Source organism: Sapajus apella, unplaced genomic scaffold (genome assembly GCF_009761245.1).
Source record: "Sapajus apella isolate SASKATOON/1434 unplaced genomic scaffold, GSC_monkey_1.0 scaffold50, whole genome shotgun sequence".
Classification (NCBI taxonomy): Eukaryota; Metazoa; Chordata; class Mammalia; order Primates; family Cebidae; genus Sapajus; species Sapajus apella.
The window spans coordinates 9287715-9308310 of record NW_022436990.1 but is presented as its reverse complement, the minus strand read 5'-3'; the positions used below and the strand labels follow the sequence as shown (position 1 = coordinate 9308310).

The following is a 20596-nucleotide window of genomic DNA, read 5'->3' as shown; positions in this document are numbered from 1 at the left end:
AAATGCTGGCTTTTCCAAGTAAATATTGCCACTTACTCCAAGTACACTCCTCAAAGCTCCTACAGATCTTAGGTATCGATTTTCTGGGATGCCAACCACACTCCTTTCCTGCGTCTCAGCCTGCAAGGGCAGGGAGCCTTGCCCAAGCTCCCTCTGCCACGGTTTCTTTCACCTTTGTGGCTTCCACTCTTATATAAGCAGACACTGTAGAAATTGAGGGGAATTGTTTGTGTACTTAGAAGATTTTGCAGGTGTTTCCTAATTCATTCTCCTCATGATAGGAAGCAGAGATTGCCTCTTCAAGACAAGTTAAAAACTGGAGAGACAGAAAACGTACAGTGACTTATCCACCCTCATTCCAAAAATCAGTGGTGAAGACAGAGGAGTAACAAGATTGACTTTTGTTTCCCAGGCTAATGTTGAAGGCAGTAGTTTATATTATATCTTTTTATATTAAAAGTGACACCTTAACTTAGTTGTCCTTCTGTTTCTATCCTCTTCTTCTGTTTTGAAAACTGATTTCACATGCCCCCTGAGGTAATGCAGTATGCCAACAAGTCTAACACTGTGGTTCTCACTCTACTTTCATCAATAAAATATGTTCTTTAAGCTAAACCTTCTGGAATGACCAAAAACAAATAAAACATGCCAGTATAGAGCTGCTCTAGTTGGAAAATGAGGGAGAAAGGCCTCAGAGGTATCCCAGGGACTCCTTAACCTGGAGCCCATAGGTAGGCTCAGATCATCTGTAATTTCCTCAAATTACTTGCAATGCCAGGGAGAGGATGGGGAAGGAAACCATACTGTTCATTAGAGATGCAAAGAATCTGTGATACCTTTGGATCAAAGGCAGCTGTCTTTTGGTTCAGCATGAGACCCATCTTCATTCCCCACTAACTAATAGTGTATTAATAATGCTTCTGAATCAAGTTCAAGTGGTTTTGAGTTTCTCAAGGCTGTGCCATACTTTTGATTCTAAGTCTCAAAAGATCTGATTCAGCAGCCCAACTATGGGTTTCTGTTAATATAATGAATAGATAGGCATAAAGGATAAGCCACCATATTACTTTGGGACCCAAATATATAGTAAACCCTTCTGAATCACCTCATTTCTCAATAAAATTTTAATGCCATTTTTTCACTTACTTGCTCATTCATTTAAATATATATAATTCATTCAATTATATATATATATATATACACACACATATATATGTGTATATATCTATATATAAAATTGACTATGCACCAGGGTTTGCAGAAATGAATTTGATATGGCTGCTGCCCTCAAGAAGCTTACAGTCTAGTGAATGAATATATACTTATACTTAGTGTATGCCAGGTTTGCTCCTTTCACACATTGTATGCATTACCTCATTTAATTTTGACCCCATGAAGGTAGATACCATTATTATCCTTACTTTATAACTGAGGAAACAATAGAGTAACTTGCCCAAATTGGGTAATGGTTTCAATCCCAAGCCATTTGCCTCTAGAGTCTACATTCATAACCGGTACCCTCTATTAGGAGCATGTGAAAGTGTTCGAAAACCTCCCAGGACGTAGCTCATTGTGCCTATATAACTAGCCATAAAACTGGACCTGGCTGGCCCAGAACCTAACCAAACATTCTAGTCCAATAAATGTACTTTGTCTGGGTATCCTTGGAAGTGCATTTTAGCAAACAGAGCAAGAAATTATTAGCCTCAAAGACAGGACTTCATTTCTAAATGACACAATTAAAACTAGAACAAGAGACTTAATAATAATTGTATAGAGTCAGCCAAAGCCATTAGATAGTAAGGAAGGCCTGGCTGTCAATTCTACTAATAGGTTACCAGAAACCATACCTTTAATATTATCTATTTCATCTAAGGAAGCAAAAAAAAAAAAAAGTAGCATTAGTGACTTGAAATTGGGATTCTGATCCTTTGTTTTGTGTCGTGCTTATGTAGTGCTGTTCAGACAACAGAATGGATCTCAGAAAATCAAAGGATGGTCAATGAGAGAAACAAAAAGAATCCCCAGGTATAAAGGAACCAAATGGACTTTACTAAATGAAAACCCCTGGGCATTTTGCAGGAAGATATGTAATCACCCTAGCTCCCCCCAGGACCACTCTCCTGAGGCTCACAGAGGGTTGGGTGTTCCACATGAAGAAATCAATGAGGCCGTAAAGTGTATGCAAATTACAAGAGGGACAGACTTTCTAGTTTGAGGTCTAGAATAAAAAAATGTTAAGGTAAAAGGGAGAAATAAATACCTGGGTGCTAATACAAATGGACAGTTTGCCCATTGCTTCAGGGATGCCAAATGGATGAGCTAAGAAAACATGCTGTGTTCTCTCATGAAGTCCCTGATCCTCACTAAAGAAAATGGGTATGAGCTAGTCATCTCTAACAAAGTCTGCCAGGTCTAAGCCATCTCCATCAGTTCATTCTCCAGCTTTTATTTCTCATAACTCATTTCTAAGCACTGAAACTGTTATTCCTGAGGCTTCCGCGTTCTTTTATGGATAAAGAAAGAGCTGCAGTTGAGTCTTCACAAAAGTTGCCTGTAAATCCTTGAGTCATCCTTGTTTTGATTTTGTTTTGTGTTTTTCTATCCCTCTTGGTATGGACTGCATGAAATTTTCCATTTGCAAAAGGGTTTAATCAACAGTAAATGTTTTGAATCAGATTAAAAACACAAATACTTTAAGAGCTATGTATTTATTCTGTCCTGCTAGATGCAGTCATTTTATCTTGTTTCTGAAGGGCAATGCAAAGCCATAGATGCTCTAATGAATTCCTTGCAACAGGCAGGTACACTGATGGTTAATAGTAATTAATGTTTATCTTAAAAGATCCTGGGTTCTTCTGCAGAATTTTCCCCCTTCTCCTTGACACATCAAAAATGGGAAATCATCTATGAGACTGTTTTATTTGTCTCTGTTTTCGGACAGCACATTTACATACTCTCGAAGGCAATCAATACCAGCAAGCCCAGGTCTTCCAAGAGTCCCTAATTATACGCCTAAGAATGCATATGTATTCACATGTAATACTTGTGTTTCTTCACTGTTTCCGCCACCTTTTTAGCCGACATGTGTTAAAAGTCTTTGAAAGCAAAGAGTCAAATAAAGAGAATAACAGTAAAAAACACAATGTGTTGTTAAATGTGATGGCAAAATAATTTTTTTTTTCTTCAAAAAAAGCTTCAGTCAGTATGATCAGTAAAAGGAAAAAAAAAAAAGACAGCCGGCAAACTGTCTATCATGTGATGAAATTTGACAGTAGGGATTATGGCTTTGATGGACCAGAACAGCTAATAGAAGAAGCTGACATTTTTGAAACCCTGCTAATTAAGGGTTCCTTCCTTAATATTAAAATAAAGTCTTTGTCTGGGTTTTATGGTTGGAGAATCAGGTGTTTTCATTAATATATGCCAGTCAGTCTTAATAAGCTTGGAGGGCAGAGGAAGTTATTATTGAGTGACCTTCTACAAAATAAGCATGTTGCTAAGGGCTCTAACCCTGCCCCGTTCAGACTGATGAATCTCATTTCCAATGCAAAAGCTTCACAAGAAATCCAAGTATTCTCTGTGCAATCACAGAAAATAATCCTTGTGTCTCTTGTAATGTCCAGAATTGCCACTTACTACACTACTACTGTACAATGAATATTACAATACATATTATTTTTCTACCACAATTGTCTACATTTCTGAATTGCCCAGAATAGGAAAACTTATTGTGAAGACACTTGTATTGAAAAGTCAGCTCATTTTAATACTTTTCAAATAGTCATCTACTCTGCTCATGAATTATAATGCTCAGAATACATCTGACAATACTGGCTTTGAAAAGGAGATATGTCTATATTATTACATATTCATTTTCAAATAGATTTCAAACAGATTTTAAACCATTCATTGAAATTCATTGAAATGATAAATTCACAGTTGGATTTTGATTGACTCTTAATCCAATTTTACTTTTGATAAGTTTTCACCCCTCTCTTCCCACCCACTCCCAACCAATGTATTTTTTGCTCTTCTGTTGGCTTTTAAAGCAAAACTGAAGGGGTATGGTAAAAATGGAAGGTTTTGATAACTACATGTAAAGCTTGTCAAAATGAATTGTAAATTTAATGAAATTCAAAAGGCACCACACTATAGGTGATTTTTCTGGCAAATTTTCAGCGTATCAGTGCTCTCTTATAGAAGCAGGGTTTATGGTAGCTGGCTGTTGGTTCACAACCTAAAACAAAATTTTGAAAGAGTCTTTCAGTTACTAAACCATACCACCATACCTAGATGGCATTGAAATGTGCAGCTAGACAAGGTATTTGGTGTTGGGATAGTAGATCTCACAGGTTGAGGTTTTGTGGTTACCCAGTTAAAATAACATTATTGAAATACTCTGAACCTTGAGGTCTGCCTGCACTAGGAAGAAAAGTTGGTTAGCACCACTATTGCTGGACTTGTGGTCAAGTAAAAAGACAACCACCCTCCTGAAGTCTCTCTGGAGAAGGAATAAGATAGATTAAAAATTCCAAAGTGTGGTTCCATATGAAATTTAAAGTATTTTTTCCCCAATTCTGTGAAGAAAGTCAATGGTAGCTTGATGGGGATGGCATTGAATCTATAAATTACTTTGGGCAGTATGGCCATTTTCACATTATTGATTCTTCCTAACCATGAGCATGGAATGTTTTTCCATCTGCTTGTGCCTCTCTTATTTTGGTGAGCAGAGGTTTGTAGTTCTCCTTGAAGAGGTCCTTTACATTCCTTTTAAGTTGTATTCCCAGGTATTTTATTCTCTTTTTAGCAATTGTGAATGAGAGTTCACTCATTATTTGGCTGTTTGTCTATTATTGGTGTGTAGGAATGCTTGTGATTTTTTCACATTGATTCTGTATCCTCAGACTTTGCTAAAGTTGCTTATCAGCTTAAGGAGATTTTGGGCTGAGATGATGGGGTTCTCTAAATATACAATCATGTCATCTGCAAACAGAGAAAAAATTTGTCTTCCTCTCTTCCTATTTGTATACACTTTATCTCTTTCTCTTGCCCAATTGCCCTGGCCAGAACTTCCAATACTATGTTAAATAGAATGGTGAGAGAGGGCAGCCTTGTCTTGTGCCGGTTTTCAAAGGGAATACTTCCAGCTTTTGCCCATTCAGTATGATATTGGCTGTGGGTTTGTCATAAATAGCTCTTATTACTTTGAGATACATTCCATCAATATAGTTTATTGAAAATTTTTAGCATGAATAACGTGCTGAATTTTATTGAAGGCCTTTTCTGCATCTATTGAGATAAGCGTGTGGTTTTGTCATTGGTTCTGTTTATGTGCTGAAGTATGTTTATTGATTTGCATATGTTGAACCAGCCTTGCATCCCAGGGATGAAGCCAACTTAATCATGGTAGATAAGCTTTTTGACCTGCTGCTGGATTCAGTTTCAGTATTTTATTGAGGATTTTCACATCGATGTTCATCAAGGTTATTGGCTTGAAATTTTCATTTTTGTTGCTGTTGTGTCTCTGCCAGGTTTTGGTATCAGGATGATGCTGGCCTCATTAAATGAGTTAGGGGAGAGTCCCTCTTTTTTCTATTTGGAATAGTTTCAGAAGGAATGGTACTAGCTCCTCTTTGTACCTCTGGTAGAATTCAGTTATGAATCTATCTGGTCCTGGGCTTTTTTGGTTGGTAGGCTATTAATTACTGCCTCAATTTCAGAACTTGTTATTGGTCTATTCATGGATCCAACTTCTTCCTGGTTTAGTCTTGGGAGAGTGTATGGGTCCAGGAATGTATCCATTTCTTCTAGATTTTCTAGTTTATTTGTGTAGAGGTGTTTATAGTATTCTCTGATGGCATTTTGTATTTCTGTAGGATCAGTGGTGATATCCTCTTTATCATCTTTTATTGTGTCTATTTGATTCTTCTCTCTTTTCTACTTTATTAGTCTGGCTAGTGGTCTATGTTGTTAATCTTTTCAAAAAAACCAGCTCCTGGATACACTGATTTTTTAAAGGATTTTTGATGTCTCTATCCCAAAAAAGAGCCCTATAGCCAAGACAATCCTAAGCAAAAAGAACAAATCTGGAGGTATCACATTGTCTGACTTCAAACTATATTGCAAGGCTACAGTAACCAAAACAGCATGGTACTGGTACCAAAACAGACACAGACCAATGGAACAGAACAGAGGCCTCAGAAATAATACCACATATGTGTAACCATCTGATCTTCAACAAACCTGAGAAAAACAAGCAAAGGGAAAGGATTGCCTATTTAACAAATGGTATTGGGAAATCTGGTTAGCCATATGCAGAAAACTGAAACTGGACCCCTTCCTTACACTTTATACAAAAATTAATGCATGATGGATTAAAAATTTGGATGTAAGACCTAAAACCATAAAAATCCTAGAAGAAAACCTAGACAATACCATTCAGGACATAGACATGGGCAAAGACTTCATGACTAAAACACCAAAAGCAATGGCAACAAAAGCCAAAATTGACAAATGAAGTCTGATCAAAGTAAAGAGATTTTTGCACAGTAAAAGACACTATCATCAGAGTGAACAGGCAACCTACAGAATGGGAAAAAAATTTTTAAATCTATCCATCGGACACAAAGCTAATATCCAGAATCTACAAGAAACTTCTTAAACAAATTTGCAAGAAAAAAAACAACCCCATCAAAAAGGGGGCAAAGGATATGAACAGATACTTCTCAAAAGAAGACATTTATGCAGCCAACAAACATGAAAAAAAGTTCATGATCACTGATCATTAGAGAAATGTAAATCAAAAGCACAATGAGATACCATCTCATGCCAGTTAGAATGATGATCATTAAAAAGTCAGGCAACAGCAGATACTGGAAAGGATGCGGAGAAATAGGCAGGCTTTTACACTGTTGGTGGAAGTGTAAATTAGTTCAACCAATTGTGGAAGACAGTGTGGAGATTCCTCAAGGATCTAGAACCAGAAGTACCATTTAACCCAGTAGTCCCATTAGTGAGTATACATCCAAAGGATTATAAATCATTCTACTATAAAGACACATGCACACGTATGTTTACTGCAGCACTATTCACAATAGCAAAGACTTGGAACCAACCAAAATGCCCATCAATGATAGTCTGGATAAAGAAAATGGGGCACATATATACCATGGAATACTATGCAGCCATAAAAAAGGATGAGTTCACGTCCTTTGCAGGGACATGGATTAAAGCTGGAAACATTCTCAGCAAACTGACACAGCAGCAGAAAACCAAACACCATACGTTCTTACTCATAAGTGGTAGTTGAACGATGAGAACACAGGGAAGGGAACATCACACACCAGGGCCTGTTGGGGAGTTGGGGGCTAGGGGTGGGATAAGCATTACCTAATATAGAGAAATACCTAACATAGATGGGTTGACAGGTGCAGCAAACCACCATGGCATGCGTATGCCTATGTAACCTGCCAGTTCTGCACATGTATCCCAGAACAAAATATAATTTAAAAAAAAGAAAGAAACATGATGACCTTGAACAGCCCTTTTCCATAAAAGGTGACATTCAATAATTGCAGTATTTGTAATTCAAAGGATAAATGCTTAAGGGAATTAAAACCTCATTCTCTGTCATATGCTTACTTCACATTTCATGCCTGTATCAAAACATCTCATGTACCCCATGAAAATATATATACATCTACTGTGTACCCACAAAAATTTTAAAAATAAATTTAGAAGTTTTTAAAAAAGTTGACATTCAAACCCACTGCTTAAAAAGACTTACAAATAAATTATTCAGAATTAAACTTCAAAAAAAAAAAAAATCCCAAAGTGTGGTTAACAGAGCAAAACCTGTCTCTAATTAATTAATTAATTAAAATTTCAAAATACACCATGGGGTTTGTGTTCACCTATTGGGGAAAAAAATCATCGACTGTAAACTGAGTTCATTCCAGTGTGGCATATACAGGAACAAATGAGGTAAGAATCGTGGGTCCAGGGCTTACATATGTAGGACAAGAAGTTAGTTCAGAGTGTATCAATTATCTAGGCCTATTTCTACTATGAGACAATTGTCCTTGAAGTACAAACTTGAGAAGATAAATGAGATATGACATTTCCTATAATGATTATTTGAACCTGTTCTTCAGTATTTTAAAAGGAGGGGGAAAGTGGTTAATGAATATTATCATGCATCTATGTCTTTAGGGCCTATATCGATCACTTTGTGTTCATTGAGCTTCTGCCTAATGCTTTCCCAACATCCTAGGCTTAATCCAAAAACAGCATAATACACCACCTCTGCTCTTATAAGCTCCAGTGCAGTTAGAACCCTATTGTGTCCTGGATTGCTCCCATCTTTTCATTCAAGCCAACTGTCCTTTTTCACTCCTTTCTCTGTGAGGAGCCAGACTGGGAGTTGCTGTCCCAGATACTTTTGGTTCACAACCACCTCTGGACGCCTCCATACTAGTGCTACTCGAAGTGTGAATCGTGAACTAAGAGGTTCAGCATCACCCAGGAGCTTCCTAAAAACACAGAATCTTGAGCTCTACCCTAGATCTCTGGAGTCAGAATCTCTGGGAGCCCATTCTGCATTTTAAGGAAATCCCAAAGAATCAGGAGAAATTTGAGAGGCAGTGATCTACTGTACTCATGTCAAAAATTAATCGTCTATTACATTGTGTAGTTATATATTTTTTTCCTATTATTTGGCTTTGTATGTGTTTTTCTTATCTCTCCAAAGTGGACTGTAAACTACCTAGGTGCAGGTGCTAAGTTTTAGTGCTTTTAATTCCTAAAATCCCAAATACAGTGTGTTACAGAGAGTAAATGATAGATAAATATGTGATTGACTAATGTACTAGTTCAGTTCTATTATTTTATAGACATTTCTTTATTTCTGTTATCTTTTACTATCTCATGCGTCTTCCCTTTCATGTCATTTTCATGTTCTACTCCAAGGATTCTTGCTTCTAGAGCATCACTTTTCGACAGAAACATATTGCAAACCCACATGGGTAATTTTAAATTTTCCTAGTAGCCGCATTTTAAAAAGTAAAAACAAGTGAGATGAATTTTAATGATTTGCTATTTTTATTCCATTTCACATATCTAAAATATTATTTTAACAGGTAATCAGTATAAAGTCTATGATAGTTTTTATTTTTTATATTTTTGTACAAAGTCTTTAAAACCCGGTGTTGGTGTACACTTACAGCATATTACACATCAGAGCAGTCACATTTCAAGCACTCAGTAGCAACACCTGACTCGGGCCTTTCATACTGGGCAGCACGCCTCTAGAGAATATTCATGCTTAAACACCAAAGGTGCTTGAAACTCCTGAAATAAAATGCCGGATTGCCCATGTGTGATTACAGCATTGTCCTGGGGAGACAAATCTAGAACCTATCAGGCTCTCAAAAGGGTTTGCTCCCCCCCCGCCCCGCCCCGCCACCATGGTCCTCTCAGAATATCCTATGATATACAAGCGTTCAGCCTCTGGAATGACTCATTTCTTTTGACCCATTTTTCTACTTGCCAGTTCTATTACCTTCTCTATCCAAGACTAACTCAGTCTGTTATGAAACAGTTGTCAATTTAACTTTTTCCTTTAAAATAGCTCCTAGAGCGTGTTCAGGGTATTGACTTGCTTTCATAAAAGATAACCTCAAACACTACCACAGTTAGTACTTACAACAGCCCCCCCCCTCCCCCCCCCCCCAAAAAGAGCAGTGTATTAGACCTTTTTATTGTGGTAATTCACTAGAAATAAATTACACACCATGGCCATGGTGCCCACATGGTATTCCAGAGGGTCAGTGATTAATCATGGCATGGAGAATTTTATTCTTTCTTGTTCTCCTATTGGATTAACTCCCCAAATAATTTCTTAACATGGGCTAATCACCCATATTCTACAGCGGCTAAAATATTTTAGTATACTTTGTGGTTTTCTTAGATAAGATTTTTTTTCATTTTAAGTTCTGGGTACCTGTGTAGGATGTGCAGGTTACACAGGTAAATGTATGCCATGGTGGTTTACTGCACCTATCAACCCATTAGATAAGATTTTTAAAGACCCCTCATGGTGACATGGGGAAGGAGAGCATGTTATTTCAAATACAGCAGCGATGGCATTGACCTGATGCTCCAGACTGAGCAAGATCCTCATTTGGTTTTGCTTTCTCTTAAACAAAGATTTCTTGAGGTGTAGAAACAAACTATCTTTGTTAAATCTTTCGGATTTTGCGGTTTTACTTTGTTTTGTTTTTCTTGCAACAACATTGTGACTCAACTCCTGGTAAGAACCGCTGTTGCTGATATTCCACTACACAGTAGCCCCTTTGAAAACACTCAGGAAGGATTAATTGTATGACTTGTGCATTTTATTATTCATTATTATTTGGGTATGTAATTGTTGTATGTGTGCATTAAGCATATCCAAGGTTTTAGTCATATAAACCACATTATTTTACTGTGATGAGAATAAAATTACTTTGTAGCTTTCAAAACTCAAATGGAAAAATCATCCCCAGAATTATTGTAAGTTTCCTAATCCAGTTACCTTTAAAATATAAGAGCTGGGCTGGTGAGGTGGCTCATGCCTATAATCCCAGCACTTTGTGAGGTTGAGGCAGGTGGATCACTTGAGGCCAGGAGTTCAAGACCAGCCTGGCCAACATGGCAAAACCCCATCTCTACTAAAAGTACAAAAAAGTCAGGCACAGTGGCTCATACTTATAATCCCAACTAACTACTCCAGAGGCTGAAACTGGAGGATTGCTTGAGCCCAGGAGGCGGAGGTTGCAGTGAGCCAAGATCACACCACTGCCATCCAACCTGGGTGACAGGGCAAGACCTTGTCTCAAAATAAAATAAAAAATAGCTGTTTAGAATCAGGAAAATATTTAAATTTCAATCTTACAAGCATTTCCACTGTTTCTTGTTCATGTAATCAGGAGGAGGACAAAATTCACTATGAGAACAATAACAAAAATTGAGATGTATTGATACTGAAGTCTGGCTATGTATCACAACATGTATCCAGATTTAAATGACAAATATTGAACCATGTAACATTTGATGATAATGGATTAACTATGCCAGTATGAAGTACTTTATGCTGATTGGTCTCCTTAACACCAAGGTAATGAAGAAGCTTTGAAAGTGACATCCTACTATTCATTTGATCTCCAGAAAAGAGAGACTGACTTCAGTTAATTTTAAGATTGTTAATGTTTCTTTCTTGGCATCGTTTCACTTTTTACTATGATGTAACCTCTAATGGCATCCTTTTTCCTTCTCAGCACTGAAATAAATAATACTAAAAAGTTGGCCTTTTCTCCCCTAAAGACACTTGAAAAATTCAAAACTATAGGAACCTTGTAAAACAAGGTTTTAAAGTTTCCTGATTTAGTCACTCTCACAAATCCCTAGGCTCATTCCTGTGATGTAATATCCCCTCAGTATTAAGGCATTCTCTAGGTTCTTCTTTTAACTGATGTCTCTTAAGGAAAAGAAAAGGATATTGATGCATCAGTACTGTTCTAAAACCACTGCCTCCATAGCACGGTGTGATGGAGGTATGCCTGATCCAAGATTACAAAAAAAAAAATAAAATACAGTGTATATTTCTTAAACGTAACAAAAAATGGGGGAGACCTACAAAAAGTTTGTGGATCTGTTTTATACACAGACTATTTATAGAAGTATTTAAACATGCTCACTTCCAAATAACTGTGCCCATGTCTCAATCAGTAACTGTAATTTGTTCTTTATTTCCTCTTTGACTCTATTTCTTCAATAGTCTGCCTTTTTCTTTTTCCTCTCTGAGAACTAGGAGATCCACTGATCCCCTGGAATTATCTTCTGGCACATCTTAAATCAAAATTCAGAAATGGTTATGCAGTATATATACATATATATATATATATATATATATATATATCTTGTTCATAGGATTTTTTTTTTTTTTGAGATGGAGTCTCACTGTTGTCACCCAGGCTGGAGTACAATGGTACAATCTGGCCTTATGACAACCTCCGCCTCCCAGGCTCAAGGATTCTCCTGCCTCGGCCTCCCGTATGCAATATCTCTTTGGGTGCTCGAGTTGCAATTTTTTAAGTCAGGCACTCCAAGGGTGATAGAAAAATGTACGAAAAACAAAAAATATACTTCATGAATTCCCACGGGAGTCAAAATGTTCATTTGTGAAGATAAAATAAATACATGATGTAGTATCTTTTAGCTAAAATTCTTCTAAGGGAAGCCTCCATTAACATATCTGTAAAAAGAGAGTGTATTCGTGTTCTTATTTGATGACACTGGAAGGATTTTTCATTCTATCTCATCGTTCTGATATTGAACCTTTCTTCTTGTTCTACTAATTTATACATGTATTTCTGTAACAGACCCAATGCTTTTATGCGTTTTTCTTCAGATAAGTCAGCAAATACATAGAATGAGACAGAGCAGTAAAGAACATCAAGTTTCTGTCAAAACAGTTCATAAATATTCAGTGGAGTTCTGCAATATGCAGGAAGTTATGAAGATGGCATTAAGATACCAGTAAATCCAAAGAAAACCTATGCTAATCAAGCTATCATATCTTATTATATTTTATTCTCTTATCACTTTATTATCCTTCAATAATATAAATGTGACACCCCCCCCCAAAAAAAAAAAAAAAAAAAAAAAACTACAAATCCTAACCTGCTGTGGTGAGATAGAACTTCCACCTTAACCTGGGTCAGGATTTTCTAACCAGGATGTCAGGGTCTCTTGGTGGATCTGAAGGCCTAACCTGGGAGTTAAGTTTCCAAGCCAAGTGGCTTGGAAAATACAAGTTAATTTTCCAAGCCAAGTGGCTTGGACCATACACATAGTCCTCTCTCAGGAATGACCTCGTGTTCAGATATTGCTAGCATTCCCTAAGGGAGTGGGGCCTGGCTGCAAAAGGATGCCCGAGAAAGAGAGTAACTAAGAGCCCTTGTAATAACCTCAGTGCCGTCAAAGTATTTTTTAATATCAGCCTTACAAAAGATTTGTGACATTCTACTTTAAATAGTAGGTTTTGAATGACCCTTTCTATTGATAAAAATCAACCTTGTATTATTCCTAAGACTGAAATATTCTTTAAAAAAAAAAAAAAAAAAGAAAGAAAGATCTTGAAAATAGATGTATGGTCTTTCTTTATCAAAGTATTCTCTTAAGTTGTTCCAATACAGAGGTAACTTATAAGCTCACGGCTTGCTCCTCATCTGCACCAAATCCCTTCAATCAAAGAAGCTCTGAATTCAATGAGTTGCACTGTTAGTACATCACTGTAGTTAAAAAGTATTGCTCACTCCAGGGAGCCAAGCAAAGGCTATTGACATGCTTGCTTGATGTATGAAAAGACAAATTAGTCCCCCATCCTATCTACCAGCAGGGTACAATGACCCGACATGGAAAAGTCAACTCAAACCACTGTATAATATATTTACATTTTTTTCCAGGAAATTTCAGAGTTACTAAATCGGCTGTGTCTAGTGTGCAAATTACATGCAAGCTAACAAAATGTGAAATAAATCTGATAAAGACTATGTGGTTTAGCTTGACTGCAGGACACGCTGGATGGCACTAGTGACTATGGTTTGTCCTGGAGGAATCTATGGTAACACTGGGCAAGGAAAGGCAGGGAAAAAAAAAAGCGTTTGAAGAAAATGCTGTTTGTGGATGTGATTATTTATTACTTGTTGCCTGTCTGCTGCCCAGTAGCATTCTCAGCTGTTTTGTAACACACTAAGCAATGTGAGAGAGTAAGCTCTCTTGTAGAGTCGCTTAGCTGGAGTAAAGTTGGACCAAGTGAGTGAAGTCTGAAACAGTCATGCTTCTTTCTTTTTCCACTAGAGAACCTATTCAAAGATCCATGGGTCTGTTATCTTGAGTTTCATAAGCAGAACATGGATTTTTTAAGTTCTCACTGTTGCCTTAGAATGCAATCTGCACTAATCAGAAGAACACACTGTTGGAGAGGGGAAAGCTCTGCTTTTCTGTTAGATAATAATTAAGGATTGAAGACAGGACCAATAATTAATATAAAATGAAATTTCTCTAAATTTCTACTGTTGGTGATTTGAAGGGATAGTTAAGAAATATTAATTTTTATGGAACTGTGTTACATTTCAGATAATGAGGACATAAGGGTGTGAACACTGGGAACTAACCAGTTAAACAGAGTTTTGCCATAGACGGGAAACAAGTAGGTTATGAAAGATGGACATTATTCTCTTAAAGAGTTTCTTAAAACCTGTCCTTTCCCAGCACTTATACAATCCCATCCTCAGTTAAACTCAAGGACTTATTGGGAATAAATATATTCATTTTAATGAGTAAACATTGTCATTACAGTGCCATTACAATAACATAAAAGAACCAACTTAAGCTTTTCCAAATCAAGTACAGGTAAAATAAAATTTTTTTCAGGCCTAAATATCCATTTTTTGTTCATTCAACAAAACATTTATAATAGACCTACTAAATATAAGACACTAGTCCTAGTTCTCAGCAGGCAGATGTTTTAGAAGAGGTGGTAACTGAAGATTTAAAGGTACCTAATTAGCGTTGGATTGGAGCTCTATTTATTTTTCCAACTTGAAGCTAACATGAAGTAATGCCTGTTCATCAAGCAAAAAATTCTCCGTTTTGCTTTCTTATAGTCTATTTTGAAGCACAGAATTTAGTGGCAGGAAACATGAGTTCTAGCCTGTCTCACGTAGTGAGTAGAAAGAAAAAGAAAATGGGAAAAGTGATGGACTGAGAATTAGACATTTGGGCTCACAGCCTTGTTTCTACCACTAAACAGCTGGGTAAACTTGCAAATGCATTTTAACTTCTCAGAACTGTATGACTTTTTCCCATGAAATAAGGAGATATTAATAGATGGTTTTTAAGGTCTCTTCTGGCTCTAAAATTGAAGTGAAGTCAAAGCAGTATGAGAAATGTTGAACGTGTTAGATACACGTATGACATGATGATAATGTTGATGATGACTCAGTTACATATATAAGTTGACCTTTGTCTAACCCTGCCTCTCTTTTGGTTTAGTACACCTCCTTTAGTGCCTTCTTTTGGCCCAAGAGTTCAATGGCAACACATCTTCAGCTCCAGGGGATTGGCAGGCTGCCTGCCCTCAGCCTCCTCCCTTTATGGTGCTTGGTGTTCTCCTGAATAAAGTGGCGCTGAAGCACAGGGGAACTCAAGAGGTCTCTGCTTATCCTCTATGGCTGCCAGCGCTACTACTGAGAGGTGATAGGTCAAGTGCACTTTGAACCAAATTCTGTTTCCACTATTGGCATTTTCCAGTATTGAGGTTCTTTCATAAACTGGACATGATCATACTAGTTCAAAAGATGTTATGAGGATTAATCAAAGCAAAGTACAAAAAGCACCTGCACATAGTGGAGAACTGCCTGTGTTGTTGTTGTTAAGGCTGAAAGCATGCACCACCCCGGCTGCACCCCTTGCTGACCAAAGTGCTGTCCCGAAGTGAGGACACACAGTTACGCAATAATATCCATTTCTTCATGTCATTCATCCTGATCCACCAAACGGCAACAACAACAAGACATGTTTGTGGTGCTTATCTCTTACAAAGTGATTTCTTCTGCATAGTTTTATTAAATTTTCAAAAATTAGGCTGAGAGGCAGATAAAGCAAGTCTTGTTCTCATCCCAGCTCCCACGGCCACAGCCTTGCACCATTCCCAAGGAACAGAACTCCAGAAGAGCCATACACGTGGAACACAATGTGAGTGGTTCCCCCAGGGCCCTGCTGAGCAGCAGTGCTGCCGCTTTTAGAAGAGGAAACTGAAGCCCAGAAAGGTTAAATTAATTGTCCAAGGTGACACAACTGAGGAGGAAGATTCTCACCTTGAAGTCAGATTATGACTCCAAGTAGTGGTGCTTTCCTCTACACAGTGCGGCCTTAACCACAGAATACATATAAAGACGATGATAGTGTCAAACTCTCAGTGCCCACCTCGCCATCATCATTAAGCTTTGAGGTATGTTAGTGGGAAATTCCATGAGGCCAAGGGGAGAAGAAGTCCTCACCAAGCCCTAGTGCTCTGTGGCACATCGAGACTCAGTCTTGCCCTAGATGTGCCATGCTCTGGACATTATTTTGTGGAAGTATCTGCACATCCAAGCAAATCAGGTTGTAGAAAGAGTGGCCTATTTCTGCTCTCTATAAGACTGGATTACGTGAATATTCAATAACCAGCACACCCCAAAAAAACTATTTTATTGCCCATTTGTGTTGTCATCCTATCACCATCTCTGGTGGGTGCCAAAAGGCATATTGAATTATAAAGGAAAAAATCAGTTTGAGAAAAGTGACAGAAATACGTACAAAAGTGCTACAGTTGGACTCCATGCAAAACGAAAGTGACTTCCTCATATTCACTAATCTCCAAACAAAATACCCATCAAGAAATATTAAAACACACATTTTATTAGTTTCATTTAATTTCTTAATTGCTCAAAGTCAGTTTACCCATTTATTACTGTGTGAAGTGCTTAGAGGCAAGGCGCACATTAAAGGGATTATTTCCATGTAATCCCCCCCCTCCCAGAGGGTAAGAGCTGATCACTGTGAATCCCGATTTACACTCTGTAACAATACCAAATGGAGGAAATGGGGATTGTAAAATGATGTAGTCAATGGTTGGGCGATACAGTAAGAGAGTGCAATTGAATAGCAAGAGAAAAGTACCTCATTTTTGGTAAAAGTTATGCGAGCCTTTTTCAGGAATAGCTATTAACCAAACTGAATTTAGCCTCCTGTTCTTCTGACTGTACCTGTGTTAACTGATAGATGTTGAAGATCTGCAGCCTGTTAAGATGTTAATCAAATGGAGTCTGGGAGTAGATGTGATCATGTTACCGGGACTTAGAGTTCTGGGGACAAGAACTGCTCTGAGTATTACACCCTCTGTGACAATGTTTCCACTGCCAGTCATCTTTCTTGGCATGAAAGGGCACAGGCACTCAGGCTCAATCTGGAGGGATGCTGGAAATTATCCTGGAAAGGGAAATGAGGTCGGCAGGGGTTCTAGGTAAATATCCACTAAGAAACTTGTGACAATCTGAAGCTCTGGCAGCTTCCATCGTATGTCATAGCTGGCCTGAAAGCATCACACTCCAGAGGACTGGGAACCCATCAGTGACCTGGGAAAGAGCTTTTGCCTGTCCTATTACTGGCACATCTCTCCCTATTGTATATTAGGAGCATTACCATTATTCTTAGGAGATTAAAAACCTTAGAACATTAGAGGAGTACAGAGGTAAGGCCAGTCCTTAGCAACTTCTGCCCCCGCAGACAGCGCACGACCCAGACACAGAGGTCATGCCTCACAGCATTAAAACAGTCAGTGCCTCTATTTCAGGCTGAAACCATTCTGATATTTGATATTCATTCTCTGCCTTAAGAGTCAGCCTCATTCAAAGAGTACACAAAATAAAACACTTTTTTAAAAGCCCTCAAGGCGATTTGTACTATGTATCCTATTCGACTGAAGGCAAAACAAGCTGATTCCAGCAGAAAAAAATATGGCTGCTTCAGACCCCAGCTGACCTCTTTTATATGGAAAATCCCTTATACAATTACAAAGCTAATGAGTAATTTTTAATGAAAACATTATGCCTTTGCATATATTTGTAAGCAGCCCTTCCTACATTTAAATTTACATAGAAATCAGATGATATGTATAAAACCCATCTTGGAAATCTGTGTATTTTAAGGAAAATATTCGTCTGCTATCTCTGGCTGTTTCTATAGCTGTTCCTACCCAAAACCCAAACTTCTCAGTAAGAAAACTGTAGAATTCAGTCAGTCACCTGGTTGACACCCAATATGCAAGTATTTGATGATGCATGGATAAAACAGCTGAATACAAGGCAGACTAGTCCACATGTCACAGAATGTTTTGGCTTTATGCAAACAGCAGTGCATGAGGGAAAAAAAAAAAACTGAGCTTAACAATTGCTAAATAAATACATGTGAAAAAATCTTTCTCTTTCACCTCAAGCATTCTGAAGTATTTGAAGATGAAGACAGAACCAGGATTGTTTCTGAGACCTGAGTGTACTTTCTTTTCTACTCAGAATCTGAATCACTATGTTAAATTTGAAAATGGAGAAGCCTCTCTAATGCCTTTCTTTCCCACCCTTTCTCTTCTCCCTCTAGGTGGAGCTGACAGGCAGCAGCGTCTTTGACTATGTCCACCCGGGAGACCACGTGGAGATGGCTGAGCAGCTGGGCATGAAGCTCCCCCCTGGGCGGGGTCTCCTGTCGCAGGGCACTGCTGAGGATGGAGCCAGCTCAGCATCTTCCTCCTCTCAGTCAGAGACCCCCGAGCCAGGTGGGAATTGCAAACCCAATGTGTGGGTTGGTGGGCAGGACCTTTGCCAAATGAGTGCGCTCAAGTTACCCATGTGAAGAGACTATAAATAGGTCTAAGGGTATTTAACAATTCCATGCAGCTTTCAGTCCCATGCAGTAATTAAATAAGGAAGAGATTTGAAAATAAGGAGACATTTTAATAAGTATAATCCAGAGATCTAATTTCAGTTGAACAATACATACAGAAGGTACTCGTTCCTTTAGTTTCTCTTTCAAATTACTAGAGGGAAAAGCTTCCGATTTGGAACATCCTCTTCATTTTATTGTTACCATGGCTAAATCTAATGCATTTATTTATTATTCAGCAAAATCTATGGCAGAGGCATTCCAAATATTAGCTTGTAGAGAGTTAAAAGTATTAGGGACTTGCAGAAATCTTGGTTTCTTTATTTTTTTTTTTTAAGCATCAGAAGGTACTTGAAAGATGTGAACAGATAAATTAAGGCTAAAAAGAAAACAGAAATGGCTACATTTTAAACTGCCTTTCTACCCTCAGTATTTAATTAGATCAATTGTATAGAGGAATGAACAGAGGTGACATTCCTCATTGGGATTCCTTCCAGGACTCTTATAGACTTTGCATTCAGAATGTTCCCATTTTCATTGTGTTGTACTGATGATAATTTAAGTATTAGGGGAAAATCCATTTATAAATTAAACAAAATGACTTGATATCCATCAGTCCCCTAGTTCATCAAGCTGTTCAAACACGGGGAAGATTGGCTGGTCGGCCTGGGTCTTCCGAGAGCGCTGGTAATTAGATCTGCGAAGGATTTATTCTTTGCTGATTGGGGCTTTAAATTAATTGAAGTTCCACATTTGTGGTTTTGTCCTTTTTGTACTTTTTTAGAGGAGATATTTCATATTCTTGTGTGGTGGAGTGCTTGGCCAAGCAGCAGTGGTTTAAATGTTAATTTTTCTCATGAGAAGTTTAAGATTTTTTAATGAATCAAGGCCTGATTTGAAGTGCAAAGTTTTATTTGCTTACTTGGAAAATTATTTTTTCACTCTTCAAAGATGCTTGTACTTTACTTGATCTGTTGTTTTAAAACAGATTCGTAATACAAAAGCATTTTATTAGCAAGAAAAATAGAAAAACCTATGTTAAGATTAACACTAAAATAATTCAGCATATTTCCAAGAAAATAATTTGGCCTCCCTAGAAGTAATCACAATATGTTTTCTCACACTGAAGGAAAACAAAAAATTGACTCTTTTGGAAGTGTTTTCAGAACCAATCCATGTTTCCTCACTGAAGTTATCTAGTTTCTAGGGCATTCATTATTCTTAGCTTTGGTGATCATCCTTCTCCAGTGAGCCCAACATATGAGAAGAGAATATTTTAAGACTATTCTTTACCCTTTAAACATGAAAATACTTTTGTTCAGGTGGGGAAGTGATATATTCTTATACCATAACTCACTGACTTTACTGAGCAGATATGTCAGTGAGATCACTGGAAGTGTTTCTTACTCAACAGAATGTTCTTACCTTGGCATATTTGAGAAGCAGCACATGAAAATGGTTTTCTACTCTTTCATCCTAAAGTTGGATTGGAGAACCTCTTCCTCATGACTCAAACACACAGAATGAAATAATTTAAGTTTCTAAGCCTTTGTATGAGGGAAGGTCTTGGGAAAGTTTGTTTCCTTGAATCACAAACTTTCAAGTTTGAAAGGATTTTCATGATCCTTTTATCCAACCTCCAATATATGCAGCCAACTTTCTACAGCAAAACCAGCAGGCAGCCTTTCCAGTCTCTGCTAGATCCTGCCCTGATAGGAAGCTTATGAACTTGCAAGGATGCCCACTCCCTTGTTGAGTAGCTCTAATGGGTAGTTATTCCTGATATGGAGCCCAAATCTACTTTGCTGCAACTTGCCAGTGATCCAAAGCCTGCCCTCTGGGACCACATGTCTGAGTTACTCCTTCTTCCCTATCATTGCCTCTCATATATGTGAAGTCAAATACATCAGATCCTCCCTTCTCCTTTCCAGGTCAAAGAGCCCTAATTCCACAACCCTTATTCAATGACTCACCATCCTAGTCATCTTGCCCTGGCTGTGCTTCGGTTTGTAGGTAAACCTCTAAATATATGATCAAGAGAAGTGAGCACAGCCCTCTAGATTTATTCTGATCA

General features: G+C 37.8%; 1 protein-coding gene across 4 annotated transcripts in view; it reads left to right on the top strand.

The window, feature by feature from the left end:
- NPAS3 (neuronal PAS domain protein 3) overlaps window positions 1–20596 on the top strand; it is an 848226-nt gene that overhangs the window by 702965 nt on the left and 124665 nt on the right. For all 4 annotated transcript variants that reach the window (XM_032242688.1, XM_032242687.1, XM_032242685.1 and 1 more), the window contains one exon: window positions 18241–18415. In XM_032242688.1, coding sequence (XP_032098579.1) covers window positions 18241–18415 — 175 coding nt within the window. The remainder of the gene's footprint in view (window positions 1–18240; window positions 18416–20596) is intronic.